We start from the raw sequence: 24,631 nt of genomic DNA, 5'->3' as shown, positions 1-24,631 counted from the left end.
CATACAGTAGACGCCCGGGATCTTTGCTCTACACAAGATGGCGGCGTGTGCGCTCGAGCGGGGCCATCGTGGTGTGTGTACGGTGAATGACAACAATCCTTCTACGTGTATTATATTTCTGTGGTTCTAACGCGCCAAAAGCAATAGCGCCATCTACGTTTAATGCATTATAACCAACACCGTAGCGGACGGGTTCGCTACACAGCCCCCCCCCCCTCTTCAAGGAATGTGTCCTCACATTTGTTTTATCCTCACATTAAAAGAGGGATTCCAAACAATTTGACAAAGCAACCAAATGTATTGAATTATATGCATCGCTGTATTAATCATTTATCATTTCATTAATCATTATATACACTCCTTATAATTGTTGCATTATTTTCATGCATTGTTATATTAGTTTTCGTTGTTATTATTTTTGTAAACTCATTTTCATTTTTGTATCATTTTGCATTGTTCACGACCTTGCTGGCTAGCAGCTTTCAGCTGAAAAAAATAAAATGCAAATACGTTTAATTCTTTGAAAAATGATTGCATAAATAATAAATCATCGGGGCTTAGCAACTCAAAAATACATATTATGCATATTGATATTATAATTTTAACCAAACCATAAGCTACAAAACGAACTCAAAACTTAGGATAGATTTCTAAGAATATAACGTCATAGAATAATTTGATCTCTTGAAAAGTAAACCCTCATTCACTAGCGTACCTAGGGGGGGGGGGGCAGATTGCCCCCCTGACGAGTCACAACTCATGCAAGGGACGTACCCCTACCCCCCCCCCCCCCGACGAGCCACAAGTGGCCCCCTCTTTTGAACTTGAAGACTTTTTTTTTGCTTGTCAATTCTTTTTCTGGTACGAAATCCTTTTTTTGTGGTTGAAGACCTTTTTTTTTTTGCTTGTCAAATTTTTTGGCGGACGAATTTGCCCCCCCCCCCTTTGAAAAATCCTGGGTACGCCACTGCCCTCATTCCATCCATGATGCCCCAATTCTTTTTGATACGCACTTCAGCGCACTTCAGTTGATTAATTGCCATTTACAAGCAACAAATGAAAAAGAAAGCGGAAACATCACCTTGGTTTTACGAAACACAATACCATAATCATGTATCATACTACAGTATTAATAATAATCCATTACTGTTCAATGTTTAACATATTTATTCCTCTTCAAACCTAATGAACAAAATTTTTAATAAATAGGTTGGGGTACTTAATCGGGATCTTTTTGTGTGTAGCTCATTAAGCGTCCGACTTGTTATTCTCCCGCTATATCGCAGCGGCTTTAAAAATGACGCTTGGTACTGAAAAGGGTTATTTTCTTGCCATTTTCCTGGTATTTTGTGGTAAGTCCTGCAGTTGTATTTCTCACTTTTGTTCAAGAACTTCTTGACCACCGTCTCAGAAAGAAATACGATGGATTCGAATTAAATCCAAAATGCAATCATGCAAGATTGGCAGATCTAACTCCTTGTAGTTAAGCTATTATAGAAAAGGGACATTTAGATCGATTGCATTTTGAGTTTGATTTGAAACTGTCGTAACCCTTTGTAAGACTGGTCCCAGGATAAGGACCGTTCTAGAAGAATCCAGTCATTATTTGATCTACTTCTTCCAAAGATTACATGACAGCGGGCACTGCAGAAAAAAAAAACTATGACTGATCTTTAGCTTGAGAAAGTCCATAGTAATGTGATTTTTATACAGATTTTGAAAAAGCCGTTTATCTAGTAGGCTATTCGAAGACGCAATCACCTTTACTTTAGTCCATTTAGCCCAGCGCTTCTCAAACGGTTGGCCGCGAGAAGCTCCAGAGGAAGAAAAAAAAATGGAGGAAAAACTATCATGACTATTGCATGTTTCACAGACCTGGACCTGTCCGACAGCCCGAATATGTTATGTTTGATCGGTCTACGTGGGTCAAACAAAGCTAAAGCATATTGCTTTATGCATGTTGCAATATGCATACACAGTATGATGGTTTCGATCTAACTTTGATGTGAACCTCATCATTTTTGCATATTGTGTAGAATTTAATTTAGTTAATTGTCGCCCATTTATCGGACCTTTGCGAATGCAGTTAGTACTTGAACTGTTTTTTTTTTTTTAAAGCAGGTATTTCTGCATTTATTAATAAATCAAAAATTACAAATTTATAACAATGATATAACATCAAACATACATAATGACCAAGTTACAAAGGTGACAATTGTAAAGTAGTCAAGTAGATATAGACGTAATTCATGTAAACAATAACAAATAAATATTAATGCAGAGGCCAGCTATCGTAAGCTCTTTCGAACGTGCTTCAGGGCTTTGTGTTCAAATTTCACGAAAAATTACTGTCATCAAAATGGACCTTTTTTAAAGCGATTTAAAAGAGCGAGGGAGGAAACAAATTGAAAAGTCCCTGAATGTAACTGTAAGAAAATATGACTCTGAATACATTAAATTTTGATTCTTCATGGCTGGCAGTGATGCAAAACCATAAGCAATGTGTGTCGAATGTTGAAGGTATTCAGTATTCTTGTTATTAAGTTGTTATGTTGTCATGGTTGTATATGTTTAGAAGAGGGGCTCAAAGGCCGGGCTACTAAAGTTATACGCACAAATATGTTCATTATAATCATTGTCTATCTTTGAGTCGAGACAAGTATAGTCATATCGCTTTCTTAAAATTTTGGTAGGTGGGCCTCGAAAAAAATTTGAAAGTCAAAGTGGTCCTCGAGTAAAAAAAGGGTTGAGAAGCGCTGCTTTAGCCCAGAATTCTTTCCGGCACTTGGGGAGGGGGGGGGGCAGGCAAATGTATTGCTGTACACATGCGTGACCAAATTATTTCCATAAAACATACCCTAAACACGCTTGGATAGTCTTAAAAAGAATAAGCTTTGGAAAATACAACATACCCTAAATACGTTTGACCCCGCGATTGATTTCTAAGAATATAGGTAGATTTCTAAGAATATAACGTCATAGAATAATTCGATCTCTTTTGAAAAGTAGACCCTCATTCCACGAAGCCTCTACCCTTATAACCAAAAAACATGCACTTTCTGATGCGCAGTCCAGTTGATTACTATTTACAAGCAACGTAGGAAAAAAAGTAAGTATCACCTTGGTTTCATTACGAAACACAATACCATAATCATGTATCATACTATTAATGGTATTCCATTGCTGTTCACCGTTTAACATATTTATTTCCATTTCAACCTAATGAACAAAATGTTTAATAAGTTGGTTGGGGCACTTGGGGTAGAAGATAGCTTGTGTGAAAACAGAAAAATCAAAGAAACAGATCAACGAAAGTTTGAGAAAAATCGGACAAATAATGAAAAAGTTATGAGCATTTGAATATTGCGATCACTAATGCTATGGAGATCCTCAAATTGGCAATGCGACAAAGATGTGTGATGTCACTTTTGAACAACTCTCCCCATTACCTTAGTATATATTTCACTTAAATTGCCTCTTTTATCACATCTATCAGTAGATTATGTGTTCTTTCTAAAGGAGGGCATGTAATACAGATATTTAAAGAATACATCATGGATAAAGAGTTTGTATCACCATAAGAAAAAGCAAAAAGAGAAATTTTGAGGGTATATTATACTCCATCAAAGGGAAAGTTGTTCACATGTGACATCACACATCCTTGTCGCATTGCCAATGGGAGGATCACCATAGCATTAGTGATTGCAATATTCAAATGCTCAGAACTTTCTCATTATTTGTCCGACTTTTCTCAAACTTTCTTTGTTCTTATTCTTTGATTTTTCTGTTTCGACACAAGCCTACTTGTTCCAAAGGTTTCATTTCCCTTTAATCAGGAATTATTTCAGCGTGGCTCACCAACCGTTCGACTTGTTATTCCCGACCTTTCGTTGGAGAACGCGAACGCTTATTTGCGACGGTAGTTGATATTGGAAGAGACTTTTGGGCCCGTCGTCATGGTCGTAAAACTCTGTCCTGCAATTTAAATTGTGTGACATAAGATTTTTTTCGTTTCGCATATGGAACGGAAACATTCAATCTGCGTTTCGTGTACAAACTTCTGGTTGCTACTATGGTAACAGCGATATATCCGATTTAGGACGACTTTCCAAAGCCACATTTGGTTCCTCCCAGAGCTCGAGAGGCCGCCCGGGGGGTCCACTTCCATTAAAGAGTGGATACCAGGCGCGACCACGCGTAAAAAGGGAAAGAGTGGGCAAGTACGTTACGTATAGGCCTATGTTACGTTATAAGGGTGTCAAAAACGATGTTTAAAATACTGAAAAGGAGGATATGTTTTCAATACTTGTAAGGTACGTTTCACAAGCTAAATACTTGTTAAGAGATGCATTTTCATAATCTGGAAAAGCCTTGCTTCCCTTGTTTAGGGTGCTTTTCGAAACCGCATGGTCGTGCCTGGTATCCACTCATCAATGGAAGTGGTCCCCCGGGAATTTGAATCTAATCCCCCATTTCTGGGGAAAGTAAAACATAATGCCCATTACATTGTGTGCTAGAAGCATATCGTTTGTGTAGGAGTAAACAAAAGAAAAAAACCGGAAAAACGGCTGGTACGTGTTCAGATCGACGTATACATGCTTTGTTATCAACACATGCGAAATGGTTTCGGCTGGAGAGATGATTTGACACATGGAATCAATTGCCAGAGATCCACCAATAATCCACATTAAATGCAATATCGATTCGATGGACTGTAATGATCCATATCTAAGCCTTAATTCATTAACCTTTTTCCTCCCTCAATATGTACTCGATTTGTTTGAAAAACCACTTTCTTATCCATGTCATAATCTATTGTAGGTCCTGCATTTCGAATATCTCCAGCCATCAGTCGTAATGTACATGCATGTATGGCGCGGGTGTCGCGGGAAAGAATTTTGCACACGAAAAGCAGATCTGTAGGGCCTGTAACCCCCCTGTAACACAAAGCTTAGCATTGATTGTAGAGCAGTTTTCTACGCTTGATTCTATTGACTATAATGTACAATCAATCTTTAAAAATCAAGTGTATGATTAAGCGTTACTTTTGTGTTAGGGGACCCTAATACTAGCGTCCGTGAGGATTGCGAAAGGTGCCAATTCTCCCGCTATATCGCTGCGGCTTTAAACATGACGCTTGGGACTGGAAAGGGTTATTTTCTTGCCATTTTCCTGGTATTTTGTGGTAAGTCCTGCAGTTCTATTTCTCACTTTTGTTCAAGAACTTCTTGACCACCGTCTCAGAAAGAAATACGATGGATTCGAATTGAATCCAAATTGCGATATCATGCAAGATCGACAGATCTACTAGCTACTAGTATTATAGAAAAGGGACATTTAGATCGATTGCATTTTGAGTTTGATTTGAAACTGTCGTAACCCTTGTAAGACTAGCCCCAGGATTGGGATCGTTCCAGAAGAACTCTGTCATTATCAATCTTCACCAATATTTGTTCTACTTGTTCCAAACATTACATGACAGCGAGCACCGCAGAAAAAAAAACTATGACTGATATTTAGCTCGACAAAGTCCATGTAATAATGACATGTTTTTTTTATAAAGCTTTTAGTTGGCTATTAATTCGAAGACGCAATCACCTTTGCTTTAGTCCCGTTAGCCCAAGATGCTTTTTGGCACTTGGGGGGGGGGGGGCAGTCATAAGTATTGCTCTACACATGCGTGACCAAATTATTTCCATAAAACTTACCCTAAACACGCTTGGATAGTCTTGAAAAGAATAAGTTTTGGAAAATACAACATACCCTAAATACGTTTGACCCCGCGATTGATTTCTAAGAATATAGGTAGATTTCTAAGAATATAACGTCATAGAATAATTCGATCTCTTTTGAAAAGTAGACCCTCATTCCACGAAGCCTCTACCCTTATAACCAAAAAACATGCACTTTCTGATGCGCAGTCCAGTTGATTACTATTTACAAGCAACGTAGGAAAAAAAGTAAGTATCACCTTGGTTTCATTACGAAACACAATACCATAATCATGTATCATACTATTAATGGTATTCCATTGCTGTTCACCGTTTAACATATTTATTTCCATTTCAACCTAATGAACAAAATGTTTAATAAGTTGGTTGGGGCACTTGGGGTAGAAGATAGCTTGTGTGAAAACAGAAAAATCAAAGAAACAGATCAACGAAAGTTTGAGAAAAATCGGACAAATAATGAAAAAGTTATGAGCATTTGAATATTGCGATCACTAATGCTATGGAGATCCTCAAATTGGCAATGCGACAAAGATGTGTGATGTCACTTTTGAACAACTCTCCCCATTACCTTAGTATATATTTCACTTAAATTGCCTCTTTTATCACATCTATCAGTAGATTATGTGTTCTTTCTAAAGGAGGGCATGTAATACAGATATTTAAAGAATACATCATGGATAAAGAGTTTGTATCACCATAAGAAAAAGCAAAAAGAGAAATTTTGAGGGTATATTATACTCCATCAAAGGGAAAGTTGTTCACATGTGACATCACACATCCTTGTCGCATTGCCAATGGGAGGATCACCATAGCATTAGTGATTGCAATATTCAAATGCTCAGAACTTTCTCATTATTTGTCCGACTTTTCTCAAACTTTCTTTGTTCTTATTCTTTGATTTTTCTGTTTCGACACAAGCCTACTTGTTCCAAAGGTTTCATTTCCCTTTAATCAGGAATTATTTCAGCGTGGCTCACCAACCGTTCGACTTGTTATTCCCGACCTTTCGTTGGAGAACGCGAACGCTTATTTGCGACGGTAGTTGATATTGGAAGAGACTTTTGGGCCCGTCGTCATGGTCGTAAAACTCTGTCCTGCAATTTAAATTGTGTGACATAAGATTTTTTTCGTTTCGCATATGGAACGGAAACATTCAATCTGCGTTTCGTGTACAAACTTCTGGTTGCTACTATGGTAACAGCGATATATCCGATTTAGGACGACTTTCCAAAGCCACATTTGGTTCCTCCCAGAGCTCGAGAGGCCGCCCGGGGGGTCCACTTCCATTAAAGAGTGGATACCAGGCGCGACCACGCGTAAAAAGGGAAAGAGTGGGCAAGTACGTTACGTATAGGCCTATGTTACGTTATAAGGGTGTCAAAAACGATGTTTAAAATACTGAAAAGGAGGATATGTTTTCAATACTTGTAAGGTACGTTTCACAAGCTAAATACTTGTTAAGAGATGCATTTTCATAATCTGGAAAAGCCTTGCTTCCCTTGTTTAGGGTGCTTTTCGAAACCGCATGGTCGTGCCTGGTATCCACTCATCAATGGAAGTGGTCCCCCGGGAATTTGAATCTAATCCCCCATTTCTGGGGAAAGTAAAACATAATGCCCATTACATTGTGTGCTAGAAGCATATCGTTTGTGTAGGAGTAAACAAAAGAAAAAAACCGGAAAAACGGCTGGTACGTGTTCAGATCGACGTATACATGCTTTGTTATCAACACATGCGAAATGGTTTCGGCTGGAGAGATGATTTGACACATGGAATCAATTGCCAGAGATCCACCAATAATCCACATTAAATGCAATATCGATTCGATGGACTGTAATGATCCATATCTAAGCCTTAATTCATTAACCTTTTTCCTCACTCAATATGTACTCGATTTGTTTGAAAAACCACTTTCTTATCCATGTCATAATCTATTGTAGGTCCTGCATTTCGAATATCTCCAGCCATCAGTCGTAATGTACATGCATGTATGGCGCGGGTGTCGCGGGAAAGAATTTTGCACACGAAAAGCAGATCTGTAGGGCCTGTAACCCCCCTGTAACACAAAGCTTAGCATTGATTGTAGAGCAGTTTTCTACGCTTGATTCTATTGACTATAATGTACAATCAATCTTTAAAAATCAAGTGTATGATTAAGCGTTACTTTTGTGTTAGGGGACCCTAATACTAGCGTCCGTGAGGATTGCGAAAGGTGCCAATTCTCCCGCTATATCGCTGCGGCTTTAAACATGACGCTTGGGACTGGAAAGGGTTATTTTCTTGCCATTTTCCTGGTATTTTGTGGTAAGTCCTGCAGTTCTATTTCTCACTTTTGTTCAAGAACTTCTTGACCACCGTCTCAGAAAGAAATACGATGGATTCGAATTGAATCCAAATTGCAATATCATGCAAGATCGACAGATCTACTAGCTACTAGTATTATAGAAAAGGGACATTTAGATCTATTGCATTTTGAGTTTGATTTGAAATTGTCGTAACCCTTGTAAGACTAGCCCCAGGATTGGGATCGTTCCAGAAGAACTCTGTCATTATCAATCTTCACCAATATTTGTTCTACTTGTTCCAAACATTACATGACAGCGAGCACCGCAGAAAAAAAAACTATGACTGATATTTAGCTCGACAAAGTCCATGTAATAATGACATGTTTTTTTTATAAAGCTTTTAGTTGGCTATTCGAAGACGCAATCACCTTTGCTTTAGTCCCGTTAGCCCAAGATGCTTTTTGGCACTTGGGGGGGGGGGGCAGTCATAAGTATTGCTCTACACATGCGTGACCAAATTATTTCCATAAAACTTACCCTAAACACGCTTGGATAGTCTTGAAAAGAATAAGTTTTGGAGAAAAGAACATACCCTAAATATGTTTGATCCCGCGATTGACCTCTGACCAGTCTTTCAAAACCACCCCTTTTCTTGAATATCGGTGTCTTTGACACTCTTAACGAGTGCACGCGCGCCCCCGTCCAAAAACTGAAAAAACACCAGTTTAAACTTTTTTTTTTTTTTTTTGGGGGGGGGTCCCACATATGTACATCAATATATTTGACCCCCATCGGGGGGTGTATCTAACTTAAGGATTAAATTCCAAGAGGGTACACATTCATTCCCCCTGATGGGTCGAGCGCAGCAGATATGGAAAAATATCCGAATAACTCAATGAAATTTTTTTTATAAACAATATTCCATAAGCGTATAAACCATTTCAAACAATTTTAAACATTTTTTATACCGATTTATTTTGATGTCCAGCTTTTAAAACTTGAGTTTTAATTTTTCTAATTGTTGCATTATTTTCATTTATTGTTATATTAGTTTTCGTTGTTATTATTTTTGTAAACTCATTTTCATTTTTGCATTGTTAACGACCTTGCTGGCTAGCAGCTTTCAGCTGAAAGCAGGTTTTTTAACCGTGATTTTATAAATAAAATGCAAATACGTTTAATTCTTTGAAAAATGATTGCATAAATAATAAATCATCGGGGCTTAGCAACTCAAAAATACACTTTATGCATATTGATATTATAATTCTAACCAAACCATAAGCTACAAAACGAACTCAAAACTTAGGATAGATTTCTAAGAATATAACGTCATAGAATAATTTGATCTCTTGAAAAGTAAACCCTCATTCACTAGCGTACCTAAGGGGGGGGGGCAGACTGCCCCCCTGACGAGTCACAACTCATGCAAGGGACGTACCCCTGCCCCCCCCCCCCCGACGAGTCACAACTGATCCCTGACGAGCCACAAGTGGCCCCCTCTTTTGAACTTCAAGACTTTTTTTTTGCTTATCAATTCTTTTTCTGGAAAGAAATCCTTGTTTGTGGTTGAAGACCTTTTTTTTTGCTTGTCAAACTTTTTGGCGGACGAATTTGCCCCCCCCCCCTTTGAAAAATCCTGGGTACGCCACTGCCCTCATTCCATCCATGATGCCCCAATTCTTTTTGATGCGCACTTCAGCGCACTTCAGTTGATTAATTGCCATTTACAAGCAACAAATGAAAAAGAAAGCGCAAACATCACCTTGGTTTTACGAAACACAATACCATAATCATGTATCATACTACAGTATTGATAATAATCCATTACTGTTCAAAGTTTAACATATTTATTCCTCTTCAAACCTAATGAACAACATTTTTAATAAGTAGGTTTGGGTACTTAATCGGGATCTCTTTGAGTGTAGCTCATTAAGCATCCGACTTGTTATTCTCCCGCTATATCGCAGCGGCTTTAAAGGTCAAGTCCACCCCTGAAAATGTTGATTTGAATCAATTGAGAAAAATCCCGCTGAAAATTTCATCAAAATCGGATGTAAAACAAGAATCTTATCGAATTTTAAAGTTTCGCTTATTTTTCACAAAATAGTTATATGCACAAGTTAGCAACATGCAAATGAGAGAGTCGATGATGTCCCTCACTTACTATGTATTTTTTTTTTTTAATTGTTTGAATTACACAATATTTCAATTTTAACAAATTTGACAATAGGGACCAACTTGATTGAACCATAAAATGTTAAAACTATGGTAATTCCACATGTTCAGAGAGAAACAAAACTTTCTTTCACATGACAAAAAGGGGAAAATTATAATAATTCATATTTCATATAATAAAATACAGACGAAATAGTGAGTGGATGACATCATCAATTCCCTCATTTGCATACAGACCAGGATGTGCATATATAACACTGTTTTATAAAATTAAGCGAAATTAAAAAATGTCATAACTTTTTTAGTTTACATCCGATTTTGATGAAATTTTCAGCTAGCGTTGTGCTTGTTGGATTTTTCTCTTTATTCAAAACAACTTTTTGTTGGGGTGGACTTGTCCTTTAAAAATGACGCTTGGGACTGAAAAGCGTTATTTTCTTGCCATTTTCCTGGTATTTTATGGTAAGTCCTGCAGTTTTATTTCTCACTTTTGTTCAAGAACTTCTTGACCACCGTCTCAGAAAGAAATACGATGGATTCGAATTAAATCCAAATTGCGATATCATGCAAGATCGACAGATCTACTAGCTACTAGTATTATAGATAAGGGACATTTAGATCGATTGCATTTATAGTTTGATTTGAAACTGTTGTAACCCTTGTAAGACTAGCCCAAGTATTGGGATCGTTCCAGTAGAACCCAGTCATTATCAATCTTCATTACATGACAGCGGGAACCGCAGAAAAAAAACCTATGACTGATATTTAGCTCGGGAAAGTCCATAGTAATGTAATAATGACATAATTTTTATAAAGCTTTTAAAAAAGCCGTTTATCTAGTTGGCTATTCGAAGACGCAATCACCTTTGCTTTAGTCCCTTTATAGCCCAAGATTCTTTCCGGCACTTGGGGGATGGGGCAGTCAAATGTGTTGCTGTACACATGCGTGACCAAATTATACCCATAACACATACCCTAAATACGTTTGACCCCGCGATTGACCACTGACCAGTCTTTCAAAACCACCCTTTTCTTGAATATCGGTGTCTTTGACACTCTTAACGAGTGCACGCGCGCCCCCGTCCAAAAGTGAAAAAACCCACCAGTTTAAACGCGTTTTTTTTTTTTTTTTTTTTTTTTTTTTTTTTTTGGGGGGGGGGGGGTCCCGCATATGTACAGCAATCTTTTTGACCGCCCGGGGGTGTATCTAACTTAAGAATTAAATTCCAAGCGGGTATACATTCATCCCCCCATGGGTCTAGCGCAGCTAATATGGAAAAATATCCTAATAACTCAATGACATATTATTTATCAACAATATTCCATATGCGTATAAACATTTTTAACAATTTTAAACAATTTTTTACCGATTTATTTTGATGTCCAGCTTTTATTGTCGCCTCCGTAGCTGATGGGATTCCGGAGGAATGCCCCTTTACGTCACTATCCTGTGGTTTCTCTGTCTTGGACAATGGTGACACCATCCAACTGGTTCAGAAGAGAGTATCCGATGAAGACATTCGGTTGCCACCTGAGTTCGATCGGGTTCTCACTCACAAACTGATTTGTAAACAGCCAGGTATTTTTTTATCGAATAATAATAATAATATTACCAACAACAATCATAATAATATAATAGCAATAATAATAATAATAATAATATCATATTTTGATGATGATGATGACTGGGGTCGTAAAAGTTGTTGCTGGTGTTGGTGGTGGAGATGCTGGTGCATGGAGATGGTGATGATGATTACATTGATGATGATGATATTGATGATGGTGATGATGATGAAGATGATGATGATGGTGATGATGACGATGCTGATGATTATGATGATGATTATGGTGATTATGATGATGTTGGTGATTATGATGATGATGATCAGCATCATCATCAAAATCACCAACATCATGTGGTGGTAATGATGATGGTGATGGTGATGATGACAACCTAACTGGAGATCAGACAATGGTGTATGGGCTCCAATTAATAAGATTAAATTGCAAAAGTAATCGATACTGACGTAGACCAAGTGGCAATTTACCAGAATGGCAATCAGTTGGTTCTTATTCACAAATGTGATAATTTTAAAAATCAGTGAGATATTTTTTGATTCCTCATGAAACTTAATTACCCAATGATAATTAAGAAATATCGCGATCGCGATAGAAAAGAATACACTTTTAAAAAGGTAGGGCAAAAAGGGTCCAAATTGGGTAATAAAACTAATAATTGGGAAATAAATTTGCTCAATTGGACAATAATTGCCCAGCATAGATATATATTTTTTTACCAACATGCATGAAAGATATGAAACAGATTCGTTCAAAATCCTTTGGCAATATATATTTTTTATCTATACAGAGACAGACTATTATTAAAATCAATTTTAAATCTCTACCACAACTTGCACTAATGTTTCTTGTTCTTTAGAGGCAGATGGGGAGCAAGATTTCGAAAATCGGCCTAAACTGCATATTCCAATTTTAGGGAAAGTTGAGGACCAGGTCATGAGCAGGGACCTGGGAACGATTTTTTCAGTGGGGGTGCTGAAATCTCTCTCCTCAAAGGTGGGGGGGGGGGGCCACAATTGAATTTTCCATTGTTCGTTTATACACACACACACCCACCCACCCTCACACAAACACACCCTCACACATATATATATACACATATTCATATATATGACAGTCACTTCTTAGCTTTATTCTTATAAAAGAACCTAAATATATAATCAGATAAATCGAGCGCGAAGCGCGAGCTATTTATTTTTTTTTGGGGGGGGGGATTTCATGTATTTTGTCCTGAAAATTTAACATTTTGAGCAATGTTTGTGGTCCTGAACAAGATGCGTATGTAACAAATAATAACTGCGAGCGCGATCGGCGCGAGCAGATATTTTTAATATACGCTCTGGCCTGATCGAAAGGGACCTGTCACAAGGACTGTTTGCAGTTACCCATGAAGACGATTCATATATCAACAATCAAATAATGCGAGAGCGAAGCGCGAGCTAAAAAAAAATGACATTCCGACCTAAATACTGGATATTTTAAGCACTTTTCTAATCATGAACAGGATAGGTATATAACTATACAATTGATGCGAGCGCAAAGCGGTAGCCGAAACAAAATTGAGATTTCAGACCTAAAAATGGGACATTATTCATGTTTTGTAAATCAAGAAAATAATGGGTAATTGGATATATTCTTATATTAATAATTCGAGCGCGAGCAGAAAATCTTTGATATTCTAATTTGAAACTTTATGAATTAAGCACGTTTAAAGGGGTACTCCAGACGGAATGTAATATGGTTTGAACAGATAAAGAAAAATCAGATAAACAAAAGAATAAAGATTTGATCAAAATCAGACAAGGAATATCGAAGTTATTGCATTGCCGATGAAACAGTTTCAGGCATGTCTTCATTAATATTCGATAAGCAAACTTATGATGTCATATTCCCCACTTCTTCTTTTGTATTTTATAATATAAAATTAGATTTATTCAATATTTTCCCTTCAAGAACCGAAACAATTGAATTGAAAACTGATTTAGTCCATTAGATATTCTTTGCTGCAACTTTTTTTCATTATAAGGGAGACATATCATTCACACTGGTATGAAAAAAATGAAACAATTTTAATTCCATGTAATAACATAAGAAAAAGGATAGTGGGAATGTGACATCATCAACCCACCTTTTAAATATTCATGACGACATGCATATTACCGTTTTCACAAAATATTGTTTAACTTTGAAATTAAATAACTTAGCCACTTGTTATCAGATTTTGATAAAATTTGTTTATTTTGATAAAATGTATTTGAAATAAATATTTTCAGCCCGGAGTACCCCCCAAAACAAGCTGCGTATCTGAATAAACATGCGTGCGCGTGTTTAGATTTAGACCTAGTATCTGGACATTCTAAGTACATTTCTTTTTGTTATAAAAATCAATAATGCGAGCGCGAAGCGCGAGCAGAAAATAATTGATATTCCGATCTGAAAAAGGGTGAATTTAAACGCTATCTCAAGTACTGTGTCGGACAATTCTGAAGGGGGAGGTTTCTACAAAAGGTCGTTCATTTTCATTACAATTCTGTCATTTATCATAACTACACCTGTACCAGATTTCCAGGAGGTGGTGCCTAAGGAAACACACGCAGCACCCCCGCTCCCCATGGCAATGGAACAGAGCGAAAAAGACTGTAAAATTTGATTTCGATTGTCTGACTTGTTATTGTTTATACAAAACACGGTTGTTCGGGCGCGCGCACACTTGATTCGACATAAACCTGGAAGTTTCAAGTCCAACCGCACCCATGTCCCTCCAATAGAGATATAAATTTATTACTAGTTTGCTAGTATCTCTATGGTCCCTCCCTGCTATCGAGGAGCTTGATCTGTTGTTTAAGTCGCGTTAGGAGGGATACATGTTATTGGAATATGTGAAAGACAGTAGTAAATGATCTGTGATTGTCGGATGTGATAATTATGTACATTATAACATATTTAAAAAAATACAGGGGGAACCTGATTTCGTGGGGGTGCTGTCTATGGAAAATAATACACGCAGCACCCCCAGGAAAATTTCTGGGGGTGATTCAGCACCCCCAGCACCCCCGGTTCCCAGATCCCTGGTCATGAGCCCACATATTTAGAAAACCCAGAGTAATAATCGTAACGAATTGAGGACAATTGATTACATTTCGAACTTGGCACCCCAAAATATACCTTTTTGATAAAGACCCCTAAAAATCCAACAATTAAAGATTGCGAAATGTAATTTTTTTTTTAACTCACCCGCAGATTGCCTGTCATCACCTTGTCTGAATGGAGGTAGCTGTGTGGAGACACTTGATGGATTTGAGTGCAGCTGCCGGTCGGGATATTATGGACCGGTTTGTGGTAGGTCTATAGTTGTAGCTGATCCGGAGATCAGGGGAAGGGCGGGAAGCACCCCATTCGTGGGAGATCCGCCAATTTTTTTTGTATAGGCCAAAGAAAGAAGTAACTGAAATTCTGTTCTGGAGACTAGGCATAACGACCTTTTTAAAGTCAGATTCTTGGGAAGGAAATGATTTGTCGATTCGACCAATATTGAGGTTGAAAACTTCTGGTTTTGGGAAGATTGGGAGGAGAATTTCGGAAATCGGTATAAAATGAATACGCCAGTGGTTTTTGTGGGTTTTTTAAAATTAATTTATTTATTTAATATTTTTTGGGGTGGGGCAGGCCATAGGCGGCGGAACCGGGGGGACGGGGGGAGGACGTGTCCACCCCTAAATTTTTCGTTGATGACCTTTTTTTTTTTTTTTTTTGCTTGTCAAATTTTTTTGTCGGCCTCCCCCTAAAATTTGATAATATGTAACCTTTTTTTGGCTTGTCAAAATTTTTTGGTGGTCCCCCCGAAATTTTTAGACTTCCGCCGCCAATGGGGCAGGCAAGGCGATGCACCCTATATTTATCAATCCCTAGTAATCACCAGTTCTGACTCTCTCCTTTAAGACTGAAGGAGGTATGTTCGGGTCCCAGCCATGGCGTTATTTCAAGCACCTTTCCATAGTATTTCATCCGTTTTCTGAAGACTTTTGCCTGGTGCCATGCATGCATGTGATTAGTTGATATCTCAAGGACTCTTACTGACCAGCCTCCACCGTTTCTTTCAAACTTAATTAGCCTGGACTTGTCCAGATTCTTGGATCTATTTTCGAGGGAGCTGTTACGGCTACTTCTCTGAGGAGGCTATATTCGAGACGGCCCTATCGAATTGTCGTGGCGTCAAAATATCCGGAAGACGAGCAAACATACTGTCCATTCACAGCCGGGAAGAATTGAATTTTATTTGGAACATGGAAGGGGTATGTATTTTTGACTGATAAATCAATTGGAATACATTTGCTGGCAAGGACTGGTTGCCCCGCAAATTGTTTTGATCGGGAAAGAGGTTTGACTTTGCAGCCTAATGGCGTTCCCGAGACTTCTGTATTAAAGCCCTATCTTGTTAAAAACCCCAATTTCAAAGCGCAAAATGACAATATATATATATATATAGAAACAAACGAAGACTTAATAGAAACGCCGTGAGGAGACATAATCTTCCAAATTTTCGGTCATAGACCTTCTTCAGGGATGAATTTATTAAATCCAAAACAGGTTGCATCATTTGGTGATGATACCAACGCGCAATAAATATATATATATATATATATATATATATATATATATATATATATATATATATATATATATATATATACGTGTACTGTATCAAAGCAATAGCTTTGATCCAGCTGAGGCATGGCGGCTTGTCATTGTTCAAAACCCACCTTCACCCGACAAAGGAAATTATAATTGGTATGGTGTCGAAAATCTGTCTATCTGACGGTCAATTGGATCGGGGTCGCCCTAGCCACTAACCCGTCTCTGTGGTCTAGTGGTTAAGGCACCGGCGTTCAAAGCTGGGGGCCCGGGTTCGATTCCCGGCAGGGACATTTTTTCGGCATCACCAATTTTTCCAAAAAGGGTAGATAGCTCTGGGGAACCTTCATTTAAGCTACGCCTACCATTGTTCTCTTCATCCATTTTCTTTCACACAATATATATATAAATATATATATATATATATATATATATAAAAACCTCTCAAAAAAGTTTGGAAATCAGTGTTTGGCCATTATTTCTCCCTACTCCCAATTTTAAACAATGCATATTTTACATCAATCGAAAGATAATTTAATTCTCTTTAAAATGATACCATGCGTGTTATGATCATGTCATCACGAAAAGAGCAGGATTCAAATGTGTTGGATGAGGTCTGAATTGAAAAGCTGCAAAACGAGCAAAAATGGTTTGGAAATCTGAGTTTGACCATTCCTTTCTCCCAACTCCCAATATTGCACAATGCATATTTGATATCATTCAAAAAATCATTTAATTTTCTTTAAGATGATACCATGCTTGTTATGATCATGCCATCCCGAAAAGAGCAGGATTCAAAAGTGTTGGATGAGGTCTGAATTGAAAAGCTGCAAAACGAGCAAAAATAGTCATGAAGGGTCAATACAGAACATGGTTCTTTTGTCTGTGTCAGTAGAGATGAAAATCCATTCAAACCAAGCCCCTGCTTCTGTAGTGATGGTTCTGTGAGATAACATGGTTTGTGTCGTTGTTTGAAATACCCATGCATGTTTGTTTGTTATGTTTTTGCTTGTGCAGAGGTGTGTTTGATTCCATGTTAATGTTGATGTTAAGGTGCATGAAAACAATTGAAAGAAATTACTGAAAAACTCACTCATGATCATCACCACGGAAAAAAGAACAGTGACTTTCAATATTGCGTCATTTTGCAACTTTTTAATTTTGACCTTGCCCCACATTTTAAGGCACTGCACCTCCATGTGAACCGTAATCATATCATGTAGGGTATCATCTTAAAGAAAATTAAATGCTCTATTCATTGATATTAATTACATATTGATTTTTACTAAAACCGAAGAGGGATTATCGATCAAAGTCAGATTTCCAAACTTTTTTTGAGGAGTTTATATATATATATATATTGTATCCCTGAGGAAGACGTATGTTTAACGTCAAAAATTTGGAATTCAAAATAAACTGTTGGAACAAAGTACAATGCATTACCACTTTGCCTCATTAATATATATATATATATATATATATATATATATATATATATATATATATATATATATATATATATATATATATACATATATATATATATATACATATATATATGTATATATATATATATATATATATATATATATATATATATATACATGTATATATATATATATATATAAATAATATATATATATATTTTTTTTAAATATATATATATATATTAAAATTGTTTTATTAGGGCCTGTGCTCTTACCACGTTTGTGCTTTCAAGTTACGGCAATATTACGTAGGAATGATATGAAAGATGTCTTGCCAAAGCTTCTGAGCCAATCAAAACCTGGGATTTCATTGGTATTGTTATTACTGATAACCGTCATTAAACATCCTCCTGCGGCCCGTTTCATAAAGGACCTGCAACTGTTGTAACTTTGCCATAATGGCAACTACCATGGTATAACAGGGCTCAGCTATATAGCAGCCAATCATAATCAAGGTTTCCATGGTAGTTGCCGAAATGACAGGCTCAGAAGCTTTTGTTTAATGTCACCCGCAACGTTCGGCACGTGCATAATGGGACACTAACTTTGAACGATTTTTGTCTCACCTGCATAGCAGAGTGAGACTATAGGCGCCGCTTTTCCGACGGCGACGGCGGCGTCAACACCAAATCTTAACCTGAGGTTAAGTTTTTGAAATGACAGCATAACTTAGAAAGTATATGGAACTAGTTCATGAAACTTGGCCATAAGGTTAATCAAGTATTACTGAACATCCTGCCTGAGTTTCATGTCACATGACCAAGGTCAAAGGTCATTTAGGGTCAATGAACTTAGACCATGTTGGGGGAATCAACATCAAAATCTTAACCTAAGGTTAAGTTTTTGAAATGTCATCATAACTTAGAAAATATATGGACCTAGTTCATGAAACTTATACATAAGGTTAATCAAGTATCACTGAACATCCTGCATGAGTTTCACGTCACATGAACAAGGTCAAAGGTCATTTAGGGTCAATGAACTTTGGCCGAATTGGGGGTATCTGTTGAATTACCATCATAACTTTGAAAGTTTATAGATCTGATTCATGAAACTTGGACATAATAGTAATCAAGTATTACTGAACATCCTGTGCAAGTTTCAGGTCACATGATCAAGGTCAAAGGTCATTTAGGGTCAATGAACTTTGGCCAAATTGGGGTATTTGTTGAATTACAGCCATAAATTTGAAAGTGTGTTGGTCTAGTTCATAAAACTTGGACATAATAGTAATCAAGTATCACTGAACATCCTGTGCGAGTTTCAGGTCACATGATCAAGGTCAAAGGTCATGTAAGGTCAAAGAACTTTGGCCACGTTGGGGGTATTTGTTGAATTGCCATCATATCTCTATAAGTGTATTGGTCTAGTTCATAAAACGTGGAAATAAGAGTAACCAAGTACATGTATCACTGAACATCTTGTGCGAGTTATAGTAGTTTTCAAAATCAGCACTGCTGCTATATTGAATCGCGTGATGCAGGTGAGACGGCCAGAGGCATTCCACTTGTTGTGATAAATACGGCGAGCATGTTGTTGGAAAATTGGTTATATCTCCAGAAAATGCACGTATATGCAGCTAAATTTGGTATCAATGTAAAGCATGAACTATAACAAAGACCGCCATGGTATTTATAGCGCAGCAATCGGCAGCAATTTGTAAAAGAAATGCTCATGAAAAAAAATATTGCTAAAACCCCCATTGTCAAATGGTTTCGTCCAAAATTACGTCTGAAGGGATTATCATTTTATCTTGATAATCTTCGATCACTTAAAACAATCATTCATCAAAGAGCACCGTGAATCGGAAATACATTAAGCAATCCAATTTGTTAAAACAGTGAAATATCTAAAACGTGTCATTTACACATGCGGTACTGGCCGTAAAGAGTCATTTTCCGGTAATATTGAATGAAATGGGCAACTAATAATCAAAGCGCGCTTTGATTATTGCGCAAATACAAGCTCTAAGCCCCGCCGCGGCGGGGCTTAGAGCTTGTATTTGCGCACATCTAATGCACTTTATGACGTGACGTACGCCACAATTATCTATCAGCATAATTATGAGCGACATTTTACTGACCATCGTTGTCGATTGATAAAGAGTACCGAAGTGTGACGTCTGTTGCCATGGTTTCATGGCGGGCTGGTTTTAAATAGAGTCGCAACTGACGATCGTCTGTACACGTTGGCTCATCTGAAAAATAGTTTGCAAGCGATCAAATTCCGTTAGCAGCCATTTTCTCCTATGAGAAACACACACTTTTATTCGGCGGGTTCATTTATGTAGAACCCGGCTGCCATGACACCACGGCAACTGACGTCATCGCTTCGGTACTCTATATAGCGCTGTCCATCTCGGGCGGGTACGTGGACGAAAGTTGAAACAACCAGTACGAGTGGATGGTAATCTTACAGTTAGGTTCCTAGCTCTCTAGGTCCCCTCTCTCTTAGTTAACCCCAATTCCAAAATGTGATCATAACGACTATTCTTTATATACATATATTTTTTCAGATAAACCCTTCCGTGTGGTTAGGACGCCGTCAACCGGGCGGAGGATCATTCGTAACGTGGACGGATGGCTCACCAGTGGACTTCACCAATTGGGCTCCAGGCCAACCCGATACTGACAAACAATGTGTCGGCATGGACATGGATGACGGCAAATGGCTTACTAGGATGTGCCGTGCCTATGCGAGAAGTTATTTCTGCAAGATCGATATCACCCTGTAATCGATTAATGACATATTTTGACATAGTCAAATCAAATCAGTTCGACGTAAAATGTTATAATGAGCGATATTTACTTAATATGTATTCTTACGAATACTTCTTTTTTATCAAGTCAAATGAATGATTAAACAACTATCTATATTTTATGTTACTCGAAAAAAAAACCGTGTTATATATTAACCAAAACAAGTTGATGTAGAAGAAATTCTCTGAGAGCTTCAAAGAATAAGGAAAAAACAAGGTTTGAAGTTTGGGCACACTGAAACATAACTTTCAGTCAAACTTACAAGCAGTAAAAAATTGCGCAAAGAAAACTCTGGATCTTATCTTTTATTTAACATTCCAACCTCGCATTTTGACAGTATGAAGAAGAAGAATTGCTCTTTCAGATAAACTAAATTTGCATTTATTTACGTTTGAAGACGAAGTTATTACCGAGAACTTTCTTTGGCGACTTAATTATCGTTGGTTTTAGGGTGACTGGTCACATAGAACAAGTAGTAGTAGCTTTAGCGCATAGTCCCTAGTTTTCCGCTTTCTAAAATGCAAATTCAGTGTCCTTCGGCTTTCTTGACATCAAATATTCCATGTTCTTCGATTTCTAACAATCATATCCCGTGTTCTCCTGCGTTCCAACGCTAGTATTGTTCTTATGGGCAGCATTAATGAGACATTTTTTTCGCAATCGCGGCAGACGCTTTCTATAACACAGGGTATCTTTTGTCAAAAGCCCTTCATAACAAAGCAGTCTTTGTCGAAAATCGGTGAATCAAAACAGCAGTGTTGTCCTAGAGACCGTTTCATGAAAGTTGTCAGCAATGACAAGTTGTCTTTCTCCGACAGTTACCATAGTAACAGTCTTAGGCCAGTGCCACTCAGCCAATCAAAACCAAATATTTTATTGAAATTGTCAGCACTGACAATTTAGTCAGTGCTTACAGCTGTCATTAAATGCCTACCTGGGGGCCGTTTCAAAAGGCTGTTCCTAAGTTAAGAGTGATTTTGAGAACGCCTGCATGGTGAACCTTTCGTACGCGTGCAACCATCGCCAATGAACATTTTGGTCTATACCACTTACCACAAGAAAGGATCACAGGTAGTTCTTAAAGTCACTCTAAACTTACGAACAGCTTTATGAAACGATCTCCTGGAAAAACGACAAGGGCCTATTTGAATTGTTTTCGTCCGGTCCGAATCTAAGACGATGTGCTGTTGCGGTTCATCAATTCTTCGACAATGACTTCTAATCTGTCCATTGTGACTTGAGGGGCTTTTTCAATAGATTTAACGTTCCAGAAAGCGTCCGCGAAGTGGATGCGAGAATACGCTATTACTTGTAATCCGCCGAAATAATGCAAACATAATTTTTGTAAGCAATTATTACAATTAAATAAAGTTGCAAATATATATATGTAGTGAAAATCATTGTCATTATCAATAAAATTTAATATAACTTAATTGAACAAACAGATTCAGGTACGCATGATGAAGATTTGCAGTGGTAATTACACATTTAAAGTGACACGCAATGAACGGAGGATAGAAAAAAGGGAAAGATGGCGAAGAGAGAGAGAAAGAATAAAGACTAGGGAGAAAGAGAGTGAAAAGAAGAAGAGAAAAGAGACTTCAAGAAAGATGAGTTGTTTGAAGGTTGTTTCTGCCCTTTAGCGCTATTTAGAGTTTTAACATGCATCAATTATTTTCAAACAACTTAATAATTTATTGAAACTCAATATTTCAGGAATATGCAAATAAATACCTGTCCGTTCTTAAAAAAAAAAAAAAAAAGAACTATTTTTAGGCCAAAGAATGGTTACCATTTTGTCATATATATCTCTAGATATACAGTTTATAAATTCTGGGCTGACATCAAATATTTTGCTAACTTCATTTTTCAGTTCCACTCAATGCTCCGCAGCATATATTCAATTAAAAAAATCAGAGTAAACTTCACTGTAACCTGGGTCCCGTAACCATGGTAACACGAAGGTTGGTGATTAATCGTATGCTTGATTTTCATGATTGATTGTACATTGTAGACAATGCAATCAATTGTAGAGATATTCTTTAACAATGATTGCTAAGCTTTTTGTTATGGGCCCAAGGAGGTCTTTACTCATTTCACAAAATAACGTTTGTGATGTTTGTGAGGCTTGCATGAGAAATTCAATTTTTGGGGGGCATACATTTGACTTTTACGGCCTGCCCTCTTATGAACATGTTTGTAAATCTGTCATCTTTTTTTTAACACGGTGAGCTGAAAAATGTCTTTTTACTGATTTTGTACTTTTTATTATGTTTTATTGAAGAAATTGGTGGAATACTGACTATTATGGTACGTTTTGTGTATCTTTTCAGGGTAAATATAAAATTGTCCGTATTTAAATACAGGATCGTATGAAGACATCGAAATACACAGAATGTAATTTATGTATGCACCAGGCAGAAAATTAATTCATATTTTCCAACAATATGTTATGTATGTATATTAAGATAAGCAGGTGTGCCCACCATTTTCTGTATTCTTCAACAATAACTCTTTTTTTAGCTCTACTTGACAAATAACCTAAATCCTCTTTCGTAAACATATTTTTTATTGCTAAAATTAGAGGATACATGGGCAATGTCTGTATCTCGTGATCAGTCTAATGGCAGGTTTCGAGAGAAGGGGGTAAATATCAAACAGTTATTTTAGGTCTCATCACACCTTATTGATTGACGCCATTCATATTTTATGTATTTGTTAAATTACAAAAAAGAAGCTCTTTTGATTCAGCCCCATTTGATGAAAGCTTAAATTGTAGTGCAAGTACTAATATTGATTAGAGTCATACTTCACTATGGCAAGCATTTTTCCTAACGGTTTGTTCTAAACATCAATTTCTCAGATATTTTTTTTCATGGTCACATGACTCAAGATGCCTATGGCATCCTATTATGAGTAAATATTTTTGTCAATTTTTTTTCATTAATATCTATCTCTGTCTACGGTTGATACACCCTGAAAGTGGACGATGTACGATGTTCATGCCACACAGGTGGCTTGTCATAATTAAGTGTGAATTTGTTCCTTTAACCCCCCCCCCCCCCTCTTACCCGCCTATATTTTACATGTCTGCAGTGTGATATATTAACATGCATTTTAATGGACCACTTTATACATGAATGCCTCTACCATAAATCTTAACATGCGACTATCTCTGATACAATAAGAACCATTCACTTGGGTGATATGTTGGGCGAACCTCTGGCAAGCATTAGGGTTGTGATTCGAATTCAATGTAGTAGAAGCTTGCCAGGGCTGTTATCAAATGTGGAGTATTTCATAAAGCAAACTGTCTGTGATTTTCTTTGACTAATTTGCTCTTAGCCAATCAGGTGCAAGCATTTCAGTAGCTTATAACAGTTTTTATTGGAAATAATGACTATTTGTTTCATGAAATACTCCCCTCATATGTAGGGGGGAAAGAGCTTTTGTATACTAGTATTATGTGAAGCAGTTGACAATCTGCGAAACTGTAACTCGCTGTTTGCTGCCCTCTATTGGCTTCTTATGGTGTAATTAAGTATGTAGCAGCACTACGGCAAGATATCTTTGTAAAGTAGCATTACTGTATAGATGGTATTTAAAGTCATTTGTACGTTATCTCAACAACCTGTTTGTGAGTTGGTGATGTTTCAGTTTCTGCATTGTGTGAAAGGAGTACTCCATGCTTTGAGTGAACATGATATTTGAATGAATAGAGTAATTGTCCATCTGAAAATTTCATCAAAATAAATTTGATAATATTGATGGTGATTATTTTGATGGAGATGATGGTGATAATGATGGTGGTGATGGTGATGATGATGGTGATGATGATGATGACAATGGTGATGATGATGACGACGACGATGATGGTGATGATGACGATGGTGACTATGATGACGATGATGATGGTGATGATGATGATGATGATAGTGAGGACGATGATGATGATGGTTGTGATGATCACGACGATGTTGGTG

At 37.2% G+C, this 24,631-nt stretch overlaps 1 protein-coding gene across 1 annotated transcript; it reads left to right on the top strand.

Moving 5' to 3' along the window:
* The first annotated feature begins 1,236 nt into the window (after nucleotides 1–1,236).
* On the top strand, nucleotides 1,237–22,394 carry LOC129267763 (brevican core protein-like). The gene is made up of 5 exons (XM_064104311.1): nucleotides 1,237–1,352; nucleotides 11,580–11,771; nucleotides 15,011–15,109; nucleotides 15,881–16,062; nucleotides 20,405–22,394. Exons 1-5 carry the CDS (start codon nucleotides 1,298–1,300, stop codon nucleotides 20,621–20,623), a joined length of 747 nt encoding a protein of 248 aa, XP_063960381.1. The 5' UTR covers nucleotides 1,237–1,297; the 3' UTR covers nucleotides 20,624–22,394.
* The last annotated feature ends 2,237 nt before the right edge of the window (nucleotides 22,395–24,631 follow it).

This window comes from Lytechinus pictus, chromosome 9 (genome assembly GCF_037042905.1).
Source record: "Lytechinus pictus isolate F3 Inbred chromosome 9, Lp3.0, whole genome shotgun sequence".
Taxonomy (NCBI): domain Eukaryota; kingdom Metazoa; phylum Echinodermata; class Echinoidea; order Temnopleuroida; family Toxopneustidae; genus Lytechinus; species Lytechinus pictus.
The sequence above is the reverse complement of the archived record's forward strand: the minus strand, read 5'-3'. Positions and strand labels throughout refer to the sequence as shown.